At 38.9% G+C, this 23,075-nt stretch overlaps 1 protein-coding gene across 4 annotated transcripts in view; it reads right to left on the bottom strand.

Annotated features, from left to right (window-relative positions):
• The window catches only part of SORCS1 (sortilin related VPS10 domain containing receptor 1), a 285,482-nt gene that overhangs the window by 160,281 nt on the left and 102,126 nt on the right, over positions 1–23,075 (bottom strand). For all 4 annotated transcript variants that reach the window (XM_065067076.1, XM_065067077.1, XM_065067078.1 and 1 more), the window contains exon 3: positions 5,940–6,039. In XM_065067076.1, the coding sequence (XP_064923148.1) occupies positions 5,940–6,039 (100 nt within the window). The remainder of the gene's footprint in view (positions 1–5,939; positions 6,040–23,075) is intronic.

Here is a 23,075-nt window from a genome sequence, read left to right as displayed (position 1 = left end):
TAAAAGAATTCAAGGACATTCAACAAGAGATTATCTTGCATAAATTTTAACTGTCCAGTTTGTAGAAAACAGGGGTGAGAGTCAGAATGGAAATAACCCCTTTAAAATCCTCCTCAGTCTGTGTGGATCTTAGTGCTAAAGATGAATTCCATGGCTCATACTTCCCTATCATTAGTTTCAACACTCTGTGTGCCCTTGGAGACTTCTGTGAGATACAGCAGCATGCTGTAGTACTAGTTTTAGTGGGAAAATGTCAAAACTGCCACTATTTTTGATAGGCTTACAAGAGCAGCAGTGGAATAAATGGGCTTTGATTTCACTTCATATCCAAGAAGAGATATGGATGTAGAATAATGGCAAGGGCTTTGTGTGTAATGGCTATTGTGAGAGCTGTCATATGCTATAGCCATGAATCACAAAGTTTGGTAGTGAATGCTGCCAGACACTTCAAAAGTCAAAATATTCACTTTGAAAGATGAGACTCTCCCTTCACTTTGTTAACATGGACCAAATACTTGTCAATTATTGGCTTCCAATGAACTCAATAGTAAAAACTAGCAATACAGCATCAACTCTTCAGTCACTGCCACTTTACAGGTCTTCATTGACACCAGTGAAACTCTGCCAGACTGCAGCTGTGTTAGATCATATCCAAAAGATATGAGGAACAATCTACCTTTCTGAAATAATAATAATAATAATAATAATAATAATTATTATTATTATTATTATTATTATTTGGCTTTATCCTTGTTTTCATATGGGATGGAGGGCAGAACAGACAGTCTTCTGAAATAGAAATGAAGTCTTTGCCTGATTATATGGTGCACAGGTAGAGACATCAGTCTTGAATCTGAAGATTTTACAAGCAGAAGTGAAAACTGTAATATATGTATTATCATAAGGATATAAGACTTTCCGGTCACCACCAATAGTGGCTTGTATATAGCAGTAGACATACTCAATTGAATCATTATTACTGAACTTTAAAAAATTGAAGATTTTTTAGTTCAAAGAGTAAGACGTGTCTCTTCCTGTAGGTAGTGAACTGTTTACATGTGTATATAGTGTTACCAGACATGCACTGAACCACCCCTGCAGTTCAAGATAATAATTCTGACCCTTGCAGGTTCAGGATTTCAACTCTTCTGATCAGGTTGTGAAATCTTAAGCCAAAACTGCTAAAACCTATTTAGACTGCTGTATTTAGAGAAAAGATACAAGAACCCGTATGTTCTCCCACTGGAAGACCATTGGAGAAAAGGCATGTGTAGTACAATTTATCCCAAACTGCCTATTAGATCAGCAAAAACAGCTGATGAATCCCACCCAACATCCTCTTGACTCCCTTCCTGCAAAATATTCTCTCCAAAGTAAAAGGTGAGGCTATGAAGAATTATTATCTGTGGTCATAGCATAGCAGACATTTAAAACAAATCTGGGTGATTCTTCATATATCCTTCCTGTGCTACACAGGGTTTAATCCAGAAGTTTCATTTGATGAAGTTTATATTTCAACCTGCCAAAGACTTCAATACAAGGTGGCCCCTCCCTTCCAAAATATAAGAATAGATTTACATTAAGCATCAACTTGAAATTTCCTGTGCAACATGTCATTAAAAACCAACCACCACCATTCACATCTGTGAAACAATTTCTTTTTGGTCTCTTATGACTGTCTCTTTGAAGGTTGCACTCACAGCCTGCAGCTAACAAGGACCTTTCCTTCCAAATGAAAAGAGGAGAGTGATGGAATAATTGATTTTATCTCTGCAAGAGTGGACTGCAATAGCACTTGAGCTACTGGCATGACCAATCAACCATAGACCCTGAGTCTCTCACTGTGCCTAATTTGCTAAGGATGCCATCCCTTGGCAGCCACAGGATCTGGCTCAGTGTACAGTGAGGTGTGCTCAGAGCTCTACTGAGCTCTAACCTCTGCAATACAAATGGATAGTCTTTGTACTAGGATTTATAGAGGCTTACAAGGAGGACAACACTGGAAATAACTGTTTTTCACTGAGTGAAACAAAAAAAAAAAAAAAAAAAAAAAAAAAGAAAAAATCAAGACCTTTCATCACATCAGACTTATGAAAGCTGCCATGGTGAGACAAGTCAGTGAGAGGATTTCTCCATGTCTTCCCAATCTGATTTCAGCAACTGAGGGTAGCAGCTTCTATAGAAACAACGTCTGGTGGAACTGTTAATTTCTACAGTTGTTTTCTCCAACTTTCAAGTGAGTGTAAAGCACGCAGGTCTGGGTCTTGCCCTTTACACAGCTAGGCAGTTTACTTTCCAAGACCAGGAAGCTCCCTGAAGCAAATGAACTCATCTAATACCACAGGACAGAAGGTAGCACTCATTCATTCCTATCTCAGCTAATAAGGATAAATCTCCTGTCTTGACTGAAGCAACATTTGCCAGCTATTCTCTCCACCACCACCCCCTGATGCTAGAAAGAACAGAAGGCTGGGCCACCATTCCTTTCATTTAAAACTCATTAATAGACATGAATTTGAAGTACTTGGGGATCTAGCCAGCACTGAAACTCATGCAATTATATTTACAATAAATATCTGTTATCTTGGAGCTACACGCACAACAGGGCAGTGTTTAACATACTGTGATAAAGGTGCAAATAGCGATCACTAAATATAAAAGAAGAGGAAGGCGTCTGTAATCCATTCATCTTTAGAGAGAAAAGAGGACACTGTACCACAAAGCAATTAAAATCTGAACAGCTGGAGGAATAAAGGGAAAATTCAAGGCAGGCCTGCAGAAAGGAGGTGAGAGAGACAACAAAAAAAAATAACACAAAAATTCAAATCTACAGGAAATATCTGATGCACTAGTGCTGCTAAAACATAAAAGTTGCTATCAGATACTCTCACCCAGCATTTTATTAATTAACTGGAGACACATAGATACAAGGGGTTTGAAAGTACAAGGAACAAATGGGCTGCACAAACTGGCTCTTTGCAAAGAACACAGTATCTGCTTACGTGGATACAATATCTGCATTAGTAGCAGCACTTTTTGAAAATAAAACCTATAGGTAAGGCAATTGCAGAGTCCTGACCACTCCTCAGTCACTTTTAATTTGCACAGATCAATGATTTTCCATGCAATGCTTAAAAGCAACCACCTGAAAGGATTTTATAAGGAAAGACCACAAAACAGTGCACGTGAATTTCTAGGAAGGTGAATGACAAACTCTTGTGAAAATCCACTGACTTGGATTTTTAGTTGATTTCAGTTTAGTTTAACTATTTTAGTTTATTTTTTAAACCCACCAGTGCACTGTTTCCAAACACTATTTCCTCATATAGAAACATCTAAATCATTTTATTTCCCTTCACAAAAGGCTCTATGGCCCTAACAAATAAACCAATGTTGACATACCTAAGCCTAGGGATTTACTGCACATCAGGGATTCTCTCTTCTGGAGACTTGTTGACAAATATTCAAACATGCTTTGTGTCTTGGGAAAGATCCATGTGTTACAGTTCCCATCTCCACCAATCCATGTCATCAGTCATACAACCGAGTAGTACAGTAATTCAGTGAAAAGAAAGAATATAGAAAACAAGGATTTCCACCAGAGCTTCTACATCACTACGTTACTCACTGTTTTCTACAGTTTCCTTAAGAAAATACTGTAATTCAGAAAAATATTGAGCAACACCAATAGGTCATTAGGTCATCAGTTTAAACTGTAAATAATGGTTTATTTTGTTCTCATTTCTATTTTCAAAGCACCCTCTTGTAATATGACATTGCCTGCAATGCCTAGTTAAAGGATTTGATTTTGTTCAATAAAGAGACAAGAACTGGAAGTCAGAGGCTTCTTGACAGAAATTGGCATTCACAGACTGTGGGAAGCTCTAAAAATCTCATGTATTTATAGACACATTTTTCTAGATGGAAAAGAGCAAATAAATTAAAACAATTTATTCAACACATGTTACTGTTTGTTCTTTTCCAGAATGTGAAAATAATCAGAAAATCATAAACAAATCTATTAATTATTTGAATAAATCCAATTACATGCTTTCTACAGTTCATTGTTCCAAATGCTCTGCTTTGCAAGGAACAGACGAGACTACGTACAGGAGACACTTGTTTTTTTTTCATTAGAAGCAATCAGTATTGAGTCAGTACAGTCTGTTTCAGTGGGATTATTCCTAAAAGTTAAGCATGTGCTAAAAGGATTTTTTTTTTTTTTTTTCATAAGAAGGCAGCTTCAATAAGTTAAGGACATGTTGGCCCCACCAATGAATTAGTGTTGTATTATAGCAAGGTCTCTTGTCCAATAGCTTCAAGATAAAAAAATGCTTCATTTCTTTTCCACTACTGAAGAAGCCTTTTCTCTCTGCTAAGGAATGCCTTGCAGAACAAATAATATCAAAGGCTGCAGGTACAGTCAGAAAAGGCACTTACCAGATATAATAAATATTTAGAGAAAACACACTATAGCATTTGCCCAGTATTTACTGCAACAGTGTATAAACCCTTCACACAAACAATATCAGTGTTACAAAATCCACGCATTTTACAGTAGTTGAGTCGTACATTAAAAAAAAAAGCTACTCACCCAGCCCACATCAGTGAAACAAGATACAACTTTCAGGGTAACCAGAGTTTCTCACAGTATTATCAGAAATTCAGAGGGTTGGGGGGGGGGGGAAGGGCACGATGTGTGGAAATAGGTCTCAGAATCCACAGGTTTTTGCAAAAAATGTTTTTGGTGGTAAAATTTGTAAATATGTTTCTTTCTGCTTTCCATTCCACAGCAAGTATGATAAATACCATGAGTTTCGGTATTTTCACTTTCACTGAGAAAGTATTTTTAGTGTGGAAGTATAATATAGCTCTGCGCTCTCTTCCCCATGCCTTCAGTCATGGGGGACTAGCTAGGTGCTTAGAGTTAAACATTCATTGGAGGAATGACCTGATGTTCCACACAAATAAACAGCATAAGCAGGACCTCCAAAAGTTCTCCCTAAAGGCCTAATGCTGCTGCTGCTGAAATAAGTTTTGAAAAATCCAATCCTAGACCTTTACACAGATCTTTTCATCACAGGAGTTGCAGTTTTCCTCTGGCACTGTCCCATATTGATTATAGGCCAACTTTAGTGCAGTCTAATGCCAGAACAGGTAGTTCCACTTCAGGGTGATTTAAACTACTTTTTAGCTTCCACACCAAAACACCAGTGGCAATAACTGATTATCACCAAATATGAGAGTAAAACCCTTTTCTTAGGCAGCATATGAATGAAAGCATTTAAGTATGATATTGTTTGCTAGCATATCCATACACTAACATAAAAAAGAATACAAGTTTTCCTCATCATTAAAAATTGTGCTTCATCACTTCCTACTGTAAAACTCCAAATTATAAAAATTTTGTCAAAAAAATGTATCTCAAAGATGGTATCAGATTCTTCTTATGAATATGTCCGAGTTATAAATTTTTAGTAGATTATTGGTCCGTAGGGTCCTTGCATGATTAAAACCTTCTAGGCTTCAGAAGGCATGTTCTCTGTGGGAATTTGTCAAATCCTGTTCAGTTCACTATTGGGAGCACTTAAAAGACAGTGTTACATACAATCTGGCCATTGTAGATGCATTTCTGCAGTTTTAATGAGTCTCTTTCACTTTCAGATAACAAAACCATCACCATGCAGAAGGTAAGCAAACAATTAAATTCATTTAATAGCCATCTTTTGCTAACATACAGTCCTTGAAGCTCACTGGTAGTTAGTATAGGTGGTACAAACTGGCTTATATTTTGGTAAAGCTATGTGTTTTTTCGAGGGGAGGGAAACAGCGAGTTTCTAGTCATTTAAGTAGTAAGAGATATTGAGGAAATTGGGAGAAATCATCAGGACAGAGATCGCATCATGAAGTCAAAATGAGCCAACCACATTATCACCTACCTTACGTTTGTTTGTTGGACAAACATACAAGTAGCTCAAAATAGTCTTCAGGCCAATTTTATCATTCAGTTTCTCATATGTTGTCCCATAATCTGTTGACCTACAATTCAAAGAGAGATTTTGTAAGTACAAACACTAAATCACAAAACCACAAGTCACTTGGCCATCATGCTTTACGTAGTGGAATGGCTCTCTAGAGCTTTTTGAATGATTCATGTAGTATATAATGATACTTAATTATATACACACAGAATCATGTGAGTGCTTATAATTTGCATTTAAATTAGATTAGGAAAAATTAAACCTACATCTTCCTAAAGCATTTGAAGATAAACATGTACAATAAGAAACGCTAAATTCTGCATATAGACGATGATAATGATTGTCAGAAATGCCAAATACCAGCCAGCAAGAGATTAAAGTTACCAATTCATTTTATATTCCAAGCTTAGCGTAATTTTGTTAAGAGTATTTTCTCAACATATTCCAAAGTAACTGCTCCAGATGATTCTTCAGTGAAACCGGAGTTCAGTTTTCTGCAATAACATTGATGTCCTTTTGAAAACCTATATACATGAGCATTACACCTACAATTTATACGGATTTTTCACAGGTACTGACAGAGAATATGGACAGATGTGCACTATTCTTGCTCTAAGAGCCACCATTAAGTAGAGAAAACAATACACCGCTGATATGAGGGTTGCCTGTAGAGACAGTGACTACATGTCTTGGGGAAAAAAAAAAAAAAAGGAGTGAACAAAACAGACTGTGCAAAGTCCCTGTAAACATCTACACATCTACTCCTAATATGCAACTGTACCCAAGATCAATTATCAGCAGAGGTTTTGTTCATTATGCAGCTCATGTTTGCCTGAAGTATATCCTAATAGCCAGAGGATTTAGATAATCAGCCAAATCAGTACAGTTGGTATCCACAAATTACAGAAAAGTGACATGTATCTGGGTAACAGAAGTATTTAAAACTATAACATAATTTTGCAAATAATAAATCCACATCTTATCTTTAAAATGTGCTAATGGGTTCACACAGAACTTCACTTGCAAACAGTAATGTGAATTTTCCCTTCTACTGATCGCTCCAAAACTAGTCATTCTAAACAAAACCTTAAGCACCTGTTATTTCCAGGTTCTCTCCTATCTGGGAAACAATGGCTAAAATCACAAATGAATTTAAGACACTTAATGTCTATTCTCGCCACCCCCCCGCCCCGCCCTTGATGTGGAGGGTGTTACATTTCTGGATCACGTTCCACATCTACATTCATATAACAGCTTCTGGAATTTCAGATTTTGCAATCAGTACATGAATAAAACAAGAATGCAGCAGCTTGGGTTTTCACCCATTGAGATGAATTGCTCTAAAATGTGCATTTGCCTTAAAGTTGAGTCTTTCTATTCAGGAATTTTGTCAAAGCATTTGCAGATATCTGTTCTGGTGTACAATGTTGACCTGTGGTCTACAACCATAGCTTTTTTCTTCCCCTCCCATCCTCCTGCCAATAAACACAGGCACCCTTGTGCACATATACGACCTTTGTTGGTTAGAACATTAATGTCAAATTCTCATCTGATTGATCTTTCCCTTTTATAAGGTCATCTGTCTCAGGAGCACATATAAACTAACTGAGCTATTTCCTCAGTGGACTGAGAAGGAGGGTATTGTTATAATTATTTCTGGTACTGAATATGTCAGAGATATTCCGGCATTCAGGTGAAGGAAGCCAGAGCAGGATACTGAACACAGCCCTGCCAAGGTCTGCTTGGTTCACTCGGGTTAGTTACCCTGTCCACCTCAACACGCAGTTTTCTCAAAAAATAGTATTTCTGTTGAAGTCTGCCTAAAAATCAAAGCCTATCCTTTGTGAAGTTTGGTCTGATAGAGACATGTAAAGACTGATTTGATGAGTTAGGAAAAACACATATTAATGAAGTAATGCAGCTCTTCTTCATACCAGTGACTGATTTCAAAAGGGGATAGGAGTGAAGAAAATCTGATACATAAATCTTGCTTTGAAATAGTTAAAGAAAAGCAGCCAGTACCCCTGCCACGGCACAAGTAAACAGATGTCAAAGGCCTATGGCAAATGGTACTCTTAGAATTGCCAGCCATGTCTTACTTCAAATCTCTAGGCAATTATTTTGCATTCATAGCTTTATTTACAGGTAATGTTACATACAGAAGGAAGTCTGTGCTTCTGTCAGCATCCATAAAAGCAACTAAAAGACTGGAAAGCTTAGAAAACCATCTTTTTTTTTTTTTGAGATGAACTAATACACAGGCAAGGAAGCTACTGTTCGATCTTATGTTCAAAACTAGCAACAGCCCATCCTTCTGCCTGTTCTGTTACAAGTTGTTATCTCTTACACCACTTTACAATTGATCTTCATTTTAACAGGAAGGTAAATGGGTAAATGTTACACAACAGCAGATGGGTACCTAGAAGTGCTTTAAGACAAAGAAATAATGATAGATACACACAGAACAATGGAATGAAGAAATCAAATCAGAGACTGTGTACATGCTCCCATTAAATCCATGTCAAATTTTACCAGTAGCTTTTTAGAATAAGACTACCTATTTTTTCAGTAAAGCAGAATCATTTTTGCAAACATTCAAGAAGATAAACATTTTAATTATTACTAGTTCATTTGACAGTATTAAAAAATACCAAAACAGTGGGACTGAAGCTCTGACTGCCCTGAGTAATAAATTAGAACAAAACTAGAAACACATAGAATAATTTATATTTTGCAAACTATTTGCAAGAAAGTTGACATTTAAATAACTTCATTATTATTCATTGACAGGACTTTTCGCTCTCCTCCCGTCAGGGTAAATGACATTTCTATTACAGTATTATAATAAACTCCTGCACATTTTAAATAAAGTCACTGAATTCCATTAGTCCACCTACTGTCATGAATATATCTCAATCCATTCCTACCAATATTTCACAATTATAATAGGCATTCTGAATCAACCAGTAACATGAACCCTATGGAAATTTTCTTCTTTCTCAAGAAGCGCAGACTGAAATTCAGAGGACTGTCAGTTTGAATATACAGATTAAATAAATTCCCTAGCAAGCTGCTGTTTATTCTCCTTCGTTACAAATTTAAGGTTGTCTGTATTTATTTTATACAGGCTGCTGAAGACTTGAAGAATCAGCCAGTTGATTGTTTGGTCAAGGTTTCTTTTGCAACAATATCTTTCTGGAATAGTCCATGAGGAAAAAAAAAAGAAAGTGACATATAGACTTCAAGCTGTGTAACATAACGTCTCCTGTCTACTCGGGTGCAGATTTCTTCCTGTAAAACACATATGTTAACAGATGAAGTTCCTTTTTATGTGATGTCATTAAGAAGCAACCACTTTAACTGGCACCATTTACTATTTATTTTCTTTTTTTCCACCAGTTATGCCTTGTTTTCAGATATTAATGTTGCTGCTTTGCACAACTCCACCATGAGACGATGGTCCATGTATCACATCCTCACCCTCCTTCCATTCAGTTTGCTGCTCTAACTCCTGCTTGAGTGTCAGCAGCCCTAGAAGGCAGGACCAGAAGCATCTGTAGTGTTGTTAGAGAGCAGCAAAGCAGGGCAGCCTGTCACAAGCAGAAATAGAGCAAAGAGATGGACTCTAGCTTGTTTTTCACTTCTACACATGAATTCACCCCTGGCAGCAGTCAGGTGTTGTAAGTCGGAAACAGCAATGACTATTAGATCATCTGTTCCAACCTCCTGCATAACAACGTTTGCCACCTGGTTTGCCTCCAAAGGGACTGGCCAGTTGAGCACAAAATTTGCCAGTGCTATTGTATTAATCTCCACATGAGCAGATGTTTTGGATAGAAAGCTTTCAGATCACAGAAGGCAGAACTGTGAAGTCAAAGGCTGCACTTCCAAAAGGCTTTCACTGGCCAAGTTTTTGAATAAAGGAAAAATTAAGACATTAAAAATGATCTTTCATGTCTGAACAGGAAAAACACTGGAGCTGGTAATTCTAGGGAGTATTTGTATTCCAGTGTGCAACGTTTTAAGCCTATTTGTAAACTGCTGTACAGTTGTTGACTTTTGCATTTTTTCTTTCTGGGGATATTTCTAGGCTGAAGTGCTATTCCCTCATCACTTAAATTGAAACTCTTGCCTTTAAGGTTTTATAGCCAAGTACTAAAGTTTCTCATTGATTTTTGCCATGCTACCATGTTTCACAAAAGCTAGTAATGTCAAAGTCTTCTTCAACAGCTAACCACTTAAGTTCACATGTTCTTCCTATTAAGCCTTTCAAAAGCCATTGATAGATGTCACTTTTCGTCTGATGCCTGTTTTGGTTTAACTCCTTCATGTGTAACCCTGGTATTTTTTCCAGAAAGTGATAATGTCTGATCTCAGCTTCTCTCAGGAGGAGCTGTGGGTTGTGTGTGGGGAGTTTTGTTTGTTTGCTTTTTCTCCCATTCTTTACTCTTGCTTTACAAATTACCTTGCTTCACCTGGATGCTTCTCACCAAAGGCTGTCTTTCTAACTCATTGTATAAGTAATTCCCCAAGACTTTAACCATTTCTAATGGGAACTGTTTGCCTAGCTCATAGACACTGACATATTTTGAGGGGAATTTTACATCTCTACATTGAAAACCAATTACAAGATATAAACACAGTGAAACCTGTGTCCTTGGACACAGTTTCCACGTAGCAAAGAGGGAGACTGCCCTCATTTGTACAGTTTTCTCTCCTGAGGTCATATTCTGAATGGCTATTGGTCCCCACAGCACACAGGTTATCACATTAGAAAATATGGGGAATTTTTCCCCACGAACATCTTAAGGCAAGACACAGAATTTTTAAATAAAATTCCTGTGTCTCACTGAGCAACCCAGGCCTTTCACCACTGCACCGATTTTTGTCCCTGATACATTGCCACTGCCACAGGCCTTTCTGCAGCTTGGGACCAGCCATACCCTGGCCTCCTCTTCCTCACTTCACTAATGCATCTTGGCTGATTCTTAGCTATAGCTCATTGACTTTAAGCTAAGGTGAAGCTAGTCCCAAGAGGCTTTTTTGCCTTTGTAAGAGTTTGATTTAAGAGGGCAAAGTTAAGTGGCCTGACAGTAGTGACTAACCAAAGAGCTGGTTAGCATTTCTTCAAACGTCTGTACTGGCACTGCACATGTCACAGCATTAACACACTTCACATTCACCCTGGCAGATTAAAATTAACTTTTAAAGACATCTCCAGGGTAAAGAAAAGGAAGAGATTTCAAAACTCCAGGGACCCACATGTCTCACTCCATAAGTGAAGACATATCTGATTACTTTTTTCTCATGAGGCCCCAGCAGGCTGGCAAGTATCACTGTTCCCACTTCCTAGGTGGGGGGAACAGAGAAAAAGACTAGATAACTAATCCTACATTTGAAGGAAGCCTATGACAGAGCCAAATGCAAGTGCCCTCAGGCTCCACAGACTTTCCACTCTACCCTGACAGCATAAGTTTTCTGGAGTTTAGTGTGTGTAGAAAAGGATTGGCAAGAGCCTTAGTATCAATGTCAAAAGGAAGAAATACAACATTAAATATAGTTTAAATGTGCATTTTAAAACAAATTTAAGCTTTCATTTTGAAAATGTCTTGCTTCTAGTTTGAGTTTTTACTAGAAATTAAGATATGAATTTTTATATGACTTTACCAAAATGTGTACTTTTTCCCTTACAGAAAAAAATTTCTCATCACAAAATAGTTTCCCATCTAACAGAAGCCATCAAAATTACTTGGGGGATGGAGGAAGCAAAAAAAAAAAAAGAAACAATACAAAACTATGAAATAGACATTTCTCTACATAATCAGTTAAATTAATTCCATTTTCTTTTTAATCAACTTCTATTTGGAGTAATCTAAATGAACAGAAATATACACACTCAAATTTCTTGCAATTTTTGGCTTAATACAGTTCAGCTGATTGTTGCTATAAATAATTTAAAGATGTGACAAGCAGTAGAAGCAGCTGATATTTTCTCAGCCAATCCAGAGTTTACATATTGCATTGGATAGTTATTCAAATCTCACCCAAATCAGAAAGAAAGGAAATAAAGGGGTTGGAGACTGAGTTATTTCCCCTTAAAATAATGGTCAAAGAACTTATCTTCATTGTTAGTTTAGTTGAGAGTTAGTTACTCAAGTTAGCAACTTAAGAGAAGAAGGCCTGTCTGTCTGTCTCTACTACATCTAGAGACCATCCACCCCTTTGCATATATGTAGTAAAGGGTGTGCCAGAATACGTATCCATGTGGCTCCATATGCTCACACAAGCTGTAGGTACAGGTCACAATTTAATAGCCATCCACATTCCTACTACTGGCTTTCGCCCCTGAGGGCAAGGTATGGTGACAGTAGAAGGAATTGGGGTTTTCACCTCCATTGCCTGAGTGGTATAGAAGATGCCTCTCCAGAGCTCTCCCCTTCAAATCTCCCTCGCACCTTGTCATGCTGTAGCCTGAAAGACTCATCTCTAACCCTCACTGACAGAAGCAGCAAAAGTCAAGAAGAGTGTAGGGAAACTGGCAATCATAATCACTTTAACTGTTCTAACCAACGGTAGGTGAAAGGTGCAGCAAGAAACAAAAGGGCAGGCATTAAAGCAAGACCTCCACTTGACCCTCTCACTGAAAGACTCAAGAGGCTGGCACTAGCAGTGTTCTGGCTGAAACACCAGTGCAATCTGTCCTGTCCTTTCTATGAGCCATTTTGTGCCACAGTGCCTGGTATGCATGTGAGAAGGATCAGTAACTCCAGTAAGACTACTAATTTTTTGGGACCTAATTAATAAATACCAAAAGTTGATATGTTATTTACACTTGTGCATCTGACTGTATGTACACTATAAGCATTTTCTCCTTCCCTAAGTCCGTAGAGCTGTTTTTCAATATTTCTTCCATTTGCCATCCCGGCATTATTTTTGATGAAAGAGCTGAGCCTGAAAAAAGGAGTTAAAGGAGTTAAATCTTACTGGTAATAGACCTGTTCCTTGCTACCTTAGAGAATTTTTTGGAATCAGTGGACCACAAGTAGAAATGCACTGATATGGAAGATCTCCCTGTCTACCTGACTTGCTTGTCAAATCAAACAAGCAGGCTAGGATGCCAATTTCCACCCTTCTTTCAGAGTATTGTCTACCAGGTGAGAGTGCAATTCAGAATGAAGCCATTTCCACAGGTCCAGCCTGACTCAAGGCTTAAGGTCATCAACAAAACCAACAAAAATTCTCAGCTTATCTGTGACATACTGAAGTTGTTATTCCTTACGTTTAAACTAAAAGATGGCTTTTGAATTAGAAGGATTGAAAATGACTAATGATTGTTCTCGCCATATGTTTACACGGGGCATGCTGACATCACCGCACTCTTAATGCCAAATTCTTGCTTATAAAGTGGTTCTTCCAGTGTTGCATCTTCCCATTTCCATCCCAGTCTGGTGTAAATCACACAAATAGCTAGGACTGCAGCCCAGTAATCATCACACTATTAACTTTCTAATTGATGGTAATGGCCAGAATAAATTTCAGGCACCCCAAGGGGTGGTTAATGGATTTTGTAGCTTGAGGGCAGAGCAACAGGAAGCTTTTCCATTAATCAGTGAAATGAGACAACCATACATGTCCTACATTCCACATCCCATCATAACACTGAGGTCATCGCAGCTTTGTTGAAAAGGAGGGTGTTGCCAGGCAAAAAAAAAAAAAACAACCCTCACTGCAGGCTGAGCTCAGTTACAAGGTTTGATGTACCAGCTCAGCAGAGCTATTTTACTTAGCATCCATAGTCACATTATACATTCAGGAAACTGCTTTAGCCTATCTCCAATTAAAAGCAAGAAGCAGTATCATTGTGTCATAAAAATGTTGCAGGTCTTCCCTGGCTTTTAGCACATACCCTGCAGAAGATGTTTTCTAAGCTAGCACCATCCAAGCATTTACAACACAATATGCAAACTTCGTTCTATCCTGCCAGTACAAATCAACAGCTAGAAAGCTTAAAAGATCCAGACAGCCCAAACATTATTATCAAAATCATTGTCCAAGGTCCTTGCTTGTTATACTGGAGTAACTCCCAAGGACCAGTAGCATTTTAAAACCAGTTACAAATGTGCCTCATGCATTAATTTCTGTTAAAGTTAGTTGGATGATGGAATTCACATCCTTCAGGCAATGCTAACATTTTTTTTTGCCCTGTTTTAAACTGTCATTATACTCAAGATCTGGATAGAATAAGAATACAGGGGGAAAAAAGATTAAGCAAAAAGTTTAAAAATTTCAGAGTGTTTCATGCCACTAGTACCAGCATTATCATTATACATTCAATTGAATATTTTATATTACTGTCTGGTTGTCACCCCACATGAAAAAAAGCTCAAATGAAACAAGGTGAAGATCAAAATGAAACACACTTTTAGTTTCAAATCATTCTGACATTTTCTGTCAAGATTTCATTTTTAGAATATTGCAGAAGATATATCTAACTGATACTGCATTTCCTAGCAGAAAATCATTCCATTGCAAAGACTTCAATTAGTTCTCTGGGTCCTAGTGGTGAACAGGCTAAGCTGTTCACTAGACTGTTACTCTACCACATCAGCTAAGAAAGAATTTGCTGTTGCTGGATTTAAAAGCTGTGTTAGTAGATTACTTGGGTTACTGTACCCAAGATTCACTAAAGCAAGCTCTAAAGCAGGCAAATACAAGGAGTGTTACTTTTTTTCTTTTTAAAACTATTTGAATGATGCAGCCATACCGTTTGTGTCAGTTTCAAATAATATCCATCACCCTGAGCCACCATGCAGCTTTATTTTTTCCTGTTGGTTGGTAGAAGCATATTTATCACTATGTATTGTCAAGGATCAGTGGGGTTATAAAGCTTGCTATTTATAGCTACTCTTAGGGTATCGAGCAGGTGACAGTAATTTGTCCCTTTGACATCTAACCTTAGGTCATCTCCAGTAGCAGAAGATGGATTTTTACAGGAAATGAAATGAAAGTACACAGCAGAAGATTAATGCCATTTCCTAGGCCTGAGGAGAATGTATGCCCCCAATCACTCTGCAGAAAAAATGGTCAGGAGCACGTGCTGTATATTAAAAACAGAGCAAGATGTGGCGAAGGTGAGGTGTTCAAACAGTCTATTAGCAGACCGATACACCAGCATTTGTGTGTAAAGGAATAGCAGGCTGATGGTCTAGAAATGAGTTCAGGTCTTCTGGTTCTTTGATTTTGAAAGCCATCTTTAAGTAAGTGCCAGCTACAGATAAAATGGGATCTTGCTTTTATGTTACTGTTAAGTGATAAAAGAAAGTTAAAGCTAGGCTGTAAATTCCATATCAGATACATCTTGCACAAGATCAAATTACAATTTTGCCCTGCATTGCAAAAACATCTTGTATTAATTATATTTTCTGTTTGTGAAAAAAATACAGACTGCAGACTGAAACATCTTGAAAAGATAGCTTGATACTAAAAACCTTACTGATGGGCCATATTGGTCCATTACTCACAACTTATATTCAAGAGCCTTTAAAAAATGTCAAATTTGACCAGAAGATTCCCCCCAACCAAGTCATGTGTTTTTAACTTATTTGGAATTAAAATTATGAGGAGGGTACCTGAGACAAGTTATGAGACAAATACCTGAGAAGTCCTCCTACCTTTTTATAAGAGACCTACCATCCTCAGCCACCACCAATTCCTTTAAAAAAAAAGGCGTGTTGTCCCACATGCTCACAAGTCAGTGAACACAGCATCACTGAACCCTAAATATCACACATGAGCACAATAGCTGTGTAAACCCACAAATCTATGTCTAATGCACCAGTGTGCCTCCAGAGGCCATCACTTTCAGGCATACCACTGCTCTATGCTAACACAATCATGCAACTACTAGCGCAATAGATTTAATCAGGCTGAAATATGTGCATCCTACTACACTGGGTGCAGCTGGTAGAATATATTATATGTGCCTACTCACATTCCTATCATAGGGAGGGGAGGCAGCATTGGGGGGAAGGGGGGTGGAGAGGGGGAAACAAAACAACTATCATATGCTGGACAGATGAGATCTCAGTTTTCACTTCCAGGCTATAGACAATGCAGACCACTTAGCTCCTAACCCAAAGAGCTTATCTGGCTGTATTTATGAAGTATTTTATGTGCCACATGCAAGCATTCCATGTCCCAAAACAGCTGGAAAAAGTCATGCTTATCTCACCTGTGTGGAAGCCAAGTCTGGTAGAACAAGAGTTATTAATTATAAAAGGTTCAAAGTTGCACTTTGAATCACAAAGGTCATACAGCTACATAAAGATAACACCCTCAAAAAGAACCTTCATAAGTCCCTGGACATCTGTCTGAGAGATGCTTGCCAAGTCCTGTCCTCCTGCTTGATGGAAAGTCACTGATAAATGGCCATAAGTGGAAGGTCTTCAATTTAGTTTTGATTTATTAAGGCACAATTAGAACAGGCACATTAAGGAACAGTCTTCACAACAGCCAAACACGGGAACTGTCGTTCTGGATGGTGGGGAAGGAGGCAAGATTTTAAATGTGTAGTTCAACTGAGGAGCAGGTATGTCACAGGTATGTCTAAAAACCCACTTTCAGCATTATCTACACACACGCCTCCACCATCTATCAAACTGGCTGCCAGAAATCTGACCATTTGTTGCTTAAAGGTCCAGTAGCAGGTGAAATAAGACCAGACAACTCTGACCAATTCTTCTAGGTCTCCACAGATCAAGCCCCTGCCAAAAATGCACTGAACCCCCCTTCTCCAGTAAATTAGAATTGGAACATTGTAAACACAAAAAACGCAGTCAGTGATATTTTACTCCTTCAGAAAAAAATTCTCTGTTCTCTGTATTCACCCATCTAATCTCTGGGTGAGTAAGACACCTTAACCTTCACATCATGCATAGGTTTTTTTTTTTTTTTTTCCTATCTCCATCCTCTTCCCCCATTTTAGAATTTATGGTTACCATTTAGTCTGATTTCAATTTCCTTTAATAATATGTGCAACTGATGTACATTTAAGTGAATTTAATCATGTTGTAGGGACAGGTTTAGCTTAAAGCAGGGCTTCACTTAGAACTATCAAGTAAATTTCTCTTGAAAAGGTCAGTTCAACATTTAACAGGATGGCCCATTCCAGACAAATTAGAATTTGCTCCACTTGTTTCAAGTGCAAACACTCCTCAAGCCCACTTCAGAGGCACATCAATCAAAAGAGAAAAGTGCCAGGTGCCTAAGGGAAGAAGTTCACTGATGCCTCCTCCCTACACACCCAGCCCAATGGCTGCTCAGACATGTGGGGCAAAACTCAAATATTCCTGCCCCACTGTTCAAGGACTGGGGCTGGAGCCAGACAACACCACAGAAAGCCATGAAGGCAGAGCTGTGAGTGTCTAGGCAAGACCCTGACAAGTCAGACTTTTCATTTCTAACAGCTGCAGCAACAAGAACACAGTGGGAACAACCTTGTGTGCTACAGAAAGGCGCTATTGTATGTGTGTCCTATGAGGATTTATTATTGCTTCCATTCCTGCCAGAGGCAGTTCAACTTTCCAGGACAGTGGCACAGTAAGCAGAGAGGCGATACCTGCAATGCTGTATCAGCGGCACCCTCAGCAGTAGCCCAATTCCCCTATAGCTGGAGATGGTCCTGACTCCAAGACAAGTGTCCTACGCCAGTCACTCAGACAACTCTTCCACAAAATAGCAGAAGACATTCAAAACCTGCCTGGGGGATTAGACTATATGATCTTTTGAGGTCCCTTCCAATCGCTGACATTCTGTGATTCTCTTTATTAAAAGGCTTCACAGTAGCATTACCACAAGTCCTGAGTGGACCACATGTGGCAGGTACTGCCTTCTCTTCTCTGACTGGGACAGAAAACCAGTATCCACTTTTTTGTTTTGTTTTTCCCAAGACTCTTCTCCAGAGTTCCAGTCAAACCACTATGTGTAGAGAGAATTTTCTACCCTTGCTGAAGCTGGCCTCAGCAGCACGATCTCTCAAGTTTTACGTAGTATTTGTCAGCGGACCACCTCATAAAATCACAGGTTCCCAGGTTTGTAACTCTGTAACATATACCATAGAATCAAGTTCGGTAAGTTTCCTAGTTCCAATCTTACATTACCACAGAGAGTTGAAATTGACAGTAACATAAGCAGTTAACACACCTCCTCTGTCTTGAATTTGCTTTTTGATACATTTATTTTATAGTGTCTAATTCCTGTAACAGAAAAGAGAGGGAACAAGCAATCCCTGCCTTCCTTGAGACTTCTGTGGTTTTACAGGTCTCTGACATATCCCCATTAGTTATCAGTTTCCAGACCAAAGGCTTCTCTTCAGCTCAGTCATTCCATCCACACAAATCACCCCATATCTTGGCCCATCCGTACTGCTCTTCTCCAAACCTTCCCTACTTCTAACACACACTTTTTGAAAAAAGACCAAACCTGGACACAAACCAGTATTCCTGTTACTAGTGTATGGTTGCTGAACCAAGAACTCAGTTCTTGAGCTTAACTGCTTACAAGAGCTTCAAGATTAACCTGCTGTTGTGCAAAAAAGTGGTGCATAGACACTTAACTGATGTGAATCACACATCTGAGCTCCGAAGTTGCTGAGCAGACTCAGAATATGCCTACTCTCATGGATTCAGCAGGATCTTGTGGTGCTAAAAGTCCCTGTGTTCACACTTCCTTGGAGGCAGCAAGACTTATCCTGCTAGGAGGCAGGAAAATATTCTGTGGGAGTCCAAAGCAAGTTTAACCCAAAAAGGGGAGAAAAGCAATCCCTCTGCTGTACCCTCTGTACCCTGCAACTGGTACAATCACAAATAAAAAGAAGGAAATAACCTGTAGCATTTGAATATTTGAACTAGTAGCCTCTAGAGAACACATAGTAACAAGATCCTGGAGCATTTCCACAGTGTTGCTGAGCCTTTCATTGGTAACAGTCACTGAGACTAAGACATCCTCTTACTGTCCTACCCATACAAGAATGTAATGGGTCCTAATAGACTTTTTCATTGGAAATAAAGTTTTCCCTCAGGATGTTTCACATCAGGTGACAGCTCCTGGATAGAATCAAAACATCCTCCAGGGACATATCCAACCTTCCTAGCCAGCTGGCTGACAGAATGACATCATCTGTTTTGTGACAAGTTTCACAGTGTTTTTCATTGCTATGTTTTATTACAGTTTCAGAAGTGCAGAATTCCTCATAAACCAGAAATTCTATTTTCCCAGACAGCTAAGTAGGTTGACCACAGTGTATATTTCCCCTGTCAACTTCCAAGCTCTCCAGGAGTCCTAGAGAGACTTCAAAGAGTATCTTTGACATCTGTACTGTCACTCTCTGAGCAACCTTCATTATTTCATGGGCTTGTGCTTCTGTCCAGAAGCAGTGATTGGAAGAAAAACAAACCAACAAACAAGACCCAAAAAACCTCCACACAAAACCACACCAAAACAAGACCTCAAACACATTGAAAGTTCAGTGATAAAACTGAAATTAAGTTCAGTTATCTGCAGGGTCGCTTGGAAACATTTCAGACATGTTTTCATGTTAGAAAATGCCAACCTGCCAAAGCAAAACTTTTCAGAAAAGCACATGAATGGAATTTCCTGGCAGAACATCAGAAGGAACAGATTAGTTAACTCTATGAAGATACCCACCTGAGATGTGAAAGGTCTAGGCTTTTGTGGAAGGAAAGGACAGCATACAGCAAAATAGTCAACTAAAGTACTGACACTTTTGTAGCTGTCTAAGCATTAAAACAACAGCTGGGGCTGTTATTGCAGCAACCACCCATACACTGAAATGAGTTTCTATCAAATAATCATTTTACAGCAAGGCAAACACTGAGATAAAGTCATTCTTGAATGACATGAAATTTCAATTTAGGAGCCTCCTCAATCTGAAGAGAGCTTTTTGAGCCACTGTACCACTTATTATTGTGGGTGATGCTCTCCATCAGCCCTCCGAACCCTGCTTGTGTGTAGGACAGAAAGAGATGTTTAATAATGCAACTACACCCATGATTATGGGGAGAGTAATAAATTCACCAGCAATTTGACTAATCAAGCTGACGAAGTGATTGCGTTCAAAAAGGGAAGGACTCTCCCAGCAGCAGTTCATTAACATAAAAAGTTCATTTTTCCAGTGTAACAAAAAGGATTTACTGGTCCATAAAAAGGAAGGAAAGGGAATAGCCTGAATAATCTCAACTATGAACAATATATAGATAATAAAAATGAGGTGTAGGATACAGCTAAGACTGGCCTGGCTCTTCTGGCTTCACTGCCAAGGATCAGCAAACAAAATCAGCAAAAAAGGAAAGCCCTTGTACCTATAGAAAGCTGCTGAAGAGAACTAGGAAATAAGCAAGGAGAAAAGACGGCTCAGGAAAAGCTGCCTCAAGTGCACTTAAGGATCATTAAGGGACATTAACTGAATCAGGTAAATCAGGTGAAGGACAGGTGTTGACTGGAGGTTGAAGGAGTAATTGTGTTTGCAGAAGAACTGTGTTACAATCCAAACTAGTTCAAACCACCATGAAAATCCCTAAGAAAGGCATCCAAGTGGGACAAATATTCCCAAATGCTGTAAAAAACAGCTGAAAAAGGGACTGCTATCCAAAGACTGGCTTTATGGGTTGGTCAGTGATGGTGGGAGAGTCAAAGGAACCTGAGGATGAAAGAAATCGCACATCCAAAATTTCTTATTGCAACACCAGATACAAAAACCTTTGCTACAAAAAACTGCCCTAAACTACTTTACCATTGGGTATGCCACACATGGTTTTATCACCTTGAGATTTCTAACATTCTTTCTAAACACTGTCTTACTGTTCAAACAAACAAACAAACAAAAATCAGTTTGAGGAAACTTACCTTTGTATTCACCAGTGGTTTACATACACCAAAAGAAAAGAGCACGTGTTACCATGTTTCTTCAGTCATGCTGATAAGCATGGAAGAATACAAACTGTATTTAGGCCAAGACTCAGGAAGATAATTGAATTCTGCAGGACAGATGTAGCCATCAATGCTGGGAGCTTTTATTGGCCAGGAAGTGGAAATACTTCTACTCTTGGGACCAAAACTCTTACATTCCCACTTGTACATTCCAGACATTTACAATCCTTTGGGAAATTCCTCTGGATTGTAGGTCTCGGTTCTGCTTTACTGAGGACAGCCAGGGAAAAATGCCTGGTGTTATTTCTGTATGTCTGAGCCTGAAGGAGCTCAAACGTTTTCTGAGGGCAAGGTGGGCAGGGAAAGGAATCTTATTCTGTAAGAAAATAGATAGGGACAAACGGAAAACTCTAGTAAGTGCATTGTCAGCCCTGAAATACAAAGCCACTTTTGCCTCTGTAAGTTAAGGCTATTGAGCTAGATCAGAAGCTGAACTGTCTTCAACAACTAGACATGTGCATAATGATTAACTCCCAGCTCATCTAAATAAAACCTTCAAATAAAACACTTCCTTTGGGTATTCAGGAAGGGAGATACCAGCTCAGCTAATTAGACATGGTTGTCACAAGAGCTAATCAGCATACCTATATTCATCCCAGTGATCAGTACCAGCAGGGGAATTATATCAAAATGAACCAGGGAATGAAGAAACAACACCTTTGGGACCTACTGGACTGCAAGTCTTTGGCTGACAAAGAAAAAAAAACAAGCAAACAATAACACAAAACAAACCCAAAAAACACCAAACAAAACAAACAAAAAAACAGGAAAAGCATCAGCAGGTAAGAATAAATTTTGCTTTAGAAAATTAGCAGTGAAGACAGGTATAAAGGTATAAGTGATTCTTCTGGCAATTAATAGACTATCTGATCTGCAGTGCTGGTGGGCAACTCAGTAGTAAAGAGTCAACTTTAGGGGAAAGCACTGGTGACTAAGCACAATAAATTATTAATCACAGAAAGTCAACCTACAGTGCAGCAAATGACAATGCTAGAACACAAACAGTGAGTAAATCACATACACCCCTGCCTTGGGACCGGGATTAGATCTCTGCTCTCTATCTCCAGACAAACCCATTCCTAGTCTATTATTTCAACTAATGGAACAGTCTTTTTATGCTAAATGAAGACATTATTACTTGTCTCCTCAGTGACTCTGGCAACACTAACAGTGCATCTTCCTTACTGTACCACTGGGCATAACTCAGCTCATAAAGCTGACAAGTCCTGCTCAATTCAGAGGACAGCAAGTTCAGCTCTTTGAGTGTAACTTACCTCATTTCTGCAGGAGTCTGTCAGTAGAAGAGTTATGCTGCCAACCCTGTTCCCACAAAGAATCTAGGCATCTTGGCAGTTTATGCTTACTTTTTTTTTTTTTTTTTTTTTTTTTTTTGCATTTAGACATTACAGAGCAATATTTAAGATATAGCTGAGTTTCTGAAGAAGTTGTTCTGTGAGCTCAGTGAATTAGCAGCAGCAAGCTTCAGCCTTTTAGCAGGACTACTGCCAGCTCATGATCTGAGCAGGTGAGACTCATCTCCCACAGGTATGTGCCACAGCTGTACAGCAATGTTACAGCCACATAGTAGGCACAGTTGGTGACAAAAAAATATCAGGGCAACCACCTGCACCCACTACATCAGAGCAAGAGACTGGCCATGGCACCCTGCTGAAGAGCAGGAGCCAGGCTTGATCAGAAGAGTCTAACAGTTACTGTGGGATGTCTGATGATTTTTTTTTTGCCTTTTTGTCTCCCGGAGATGTCACAGTGATCCTGGTAACACATCAGCAAGGTCAACAGCCCTAGCTTGCCATTGATCAAACTTACCCAGCTGCATGCATTTAATTTTTGTGACACAGCACAGCAGTTATCCATCAGATATATTAAAAAACTGGAAGAAGAGCCCTTTAGCCTCAAATTCTTCACTAGACCTTACCTCTGCCTTAGCATCTCCAATCCCTTGGACAATAAGCCAATTCACACTATTGAGGCAACTGAGTTTGATTCTCCATAAAGCCCTCTGGGTTCACTAATCTCTGTTATTAACTTTAGCCTCTATTCACATACTTCAGGTCTCTCCTAGGAATC

This window comes from Columba livia, chromosome 6, assembly GCF_036013475.1.
Source record: "Columba livia isolate bColLiv1 breed racing homer chromosome 6, bColLiv1.pat.W.v2, whole genome shotgun sequence".
NCBI lineage: Eukaryota > Metazoa > Chordata > Aves > Columbiformes > Columbidae > Columba > Columba livia.
The sequence above is the reverse complement of the archived record's forward strand: the minus strand, read 5'-3'. Positions and strand labels throughout refer to the sequence as shown.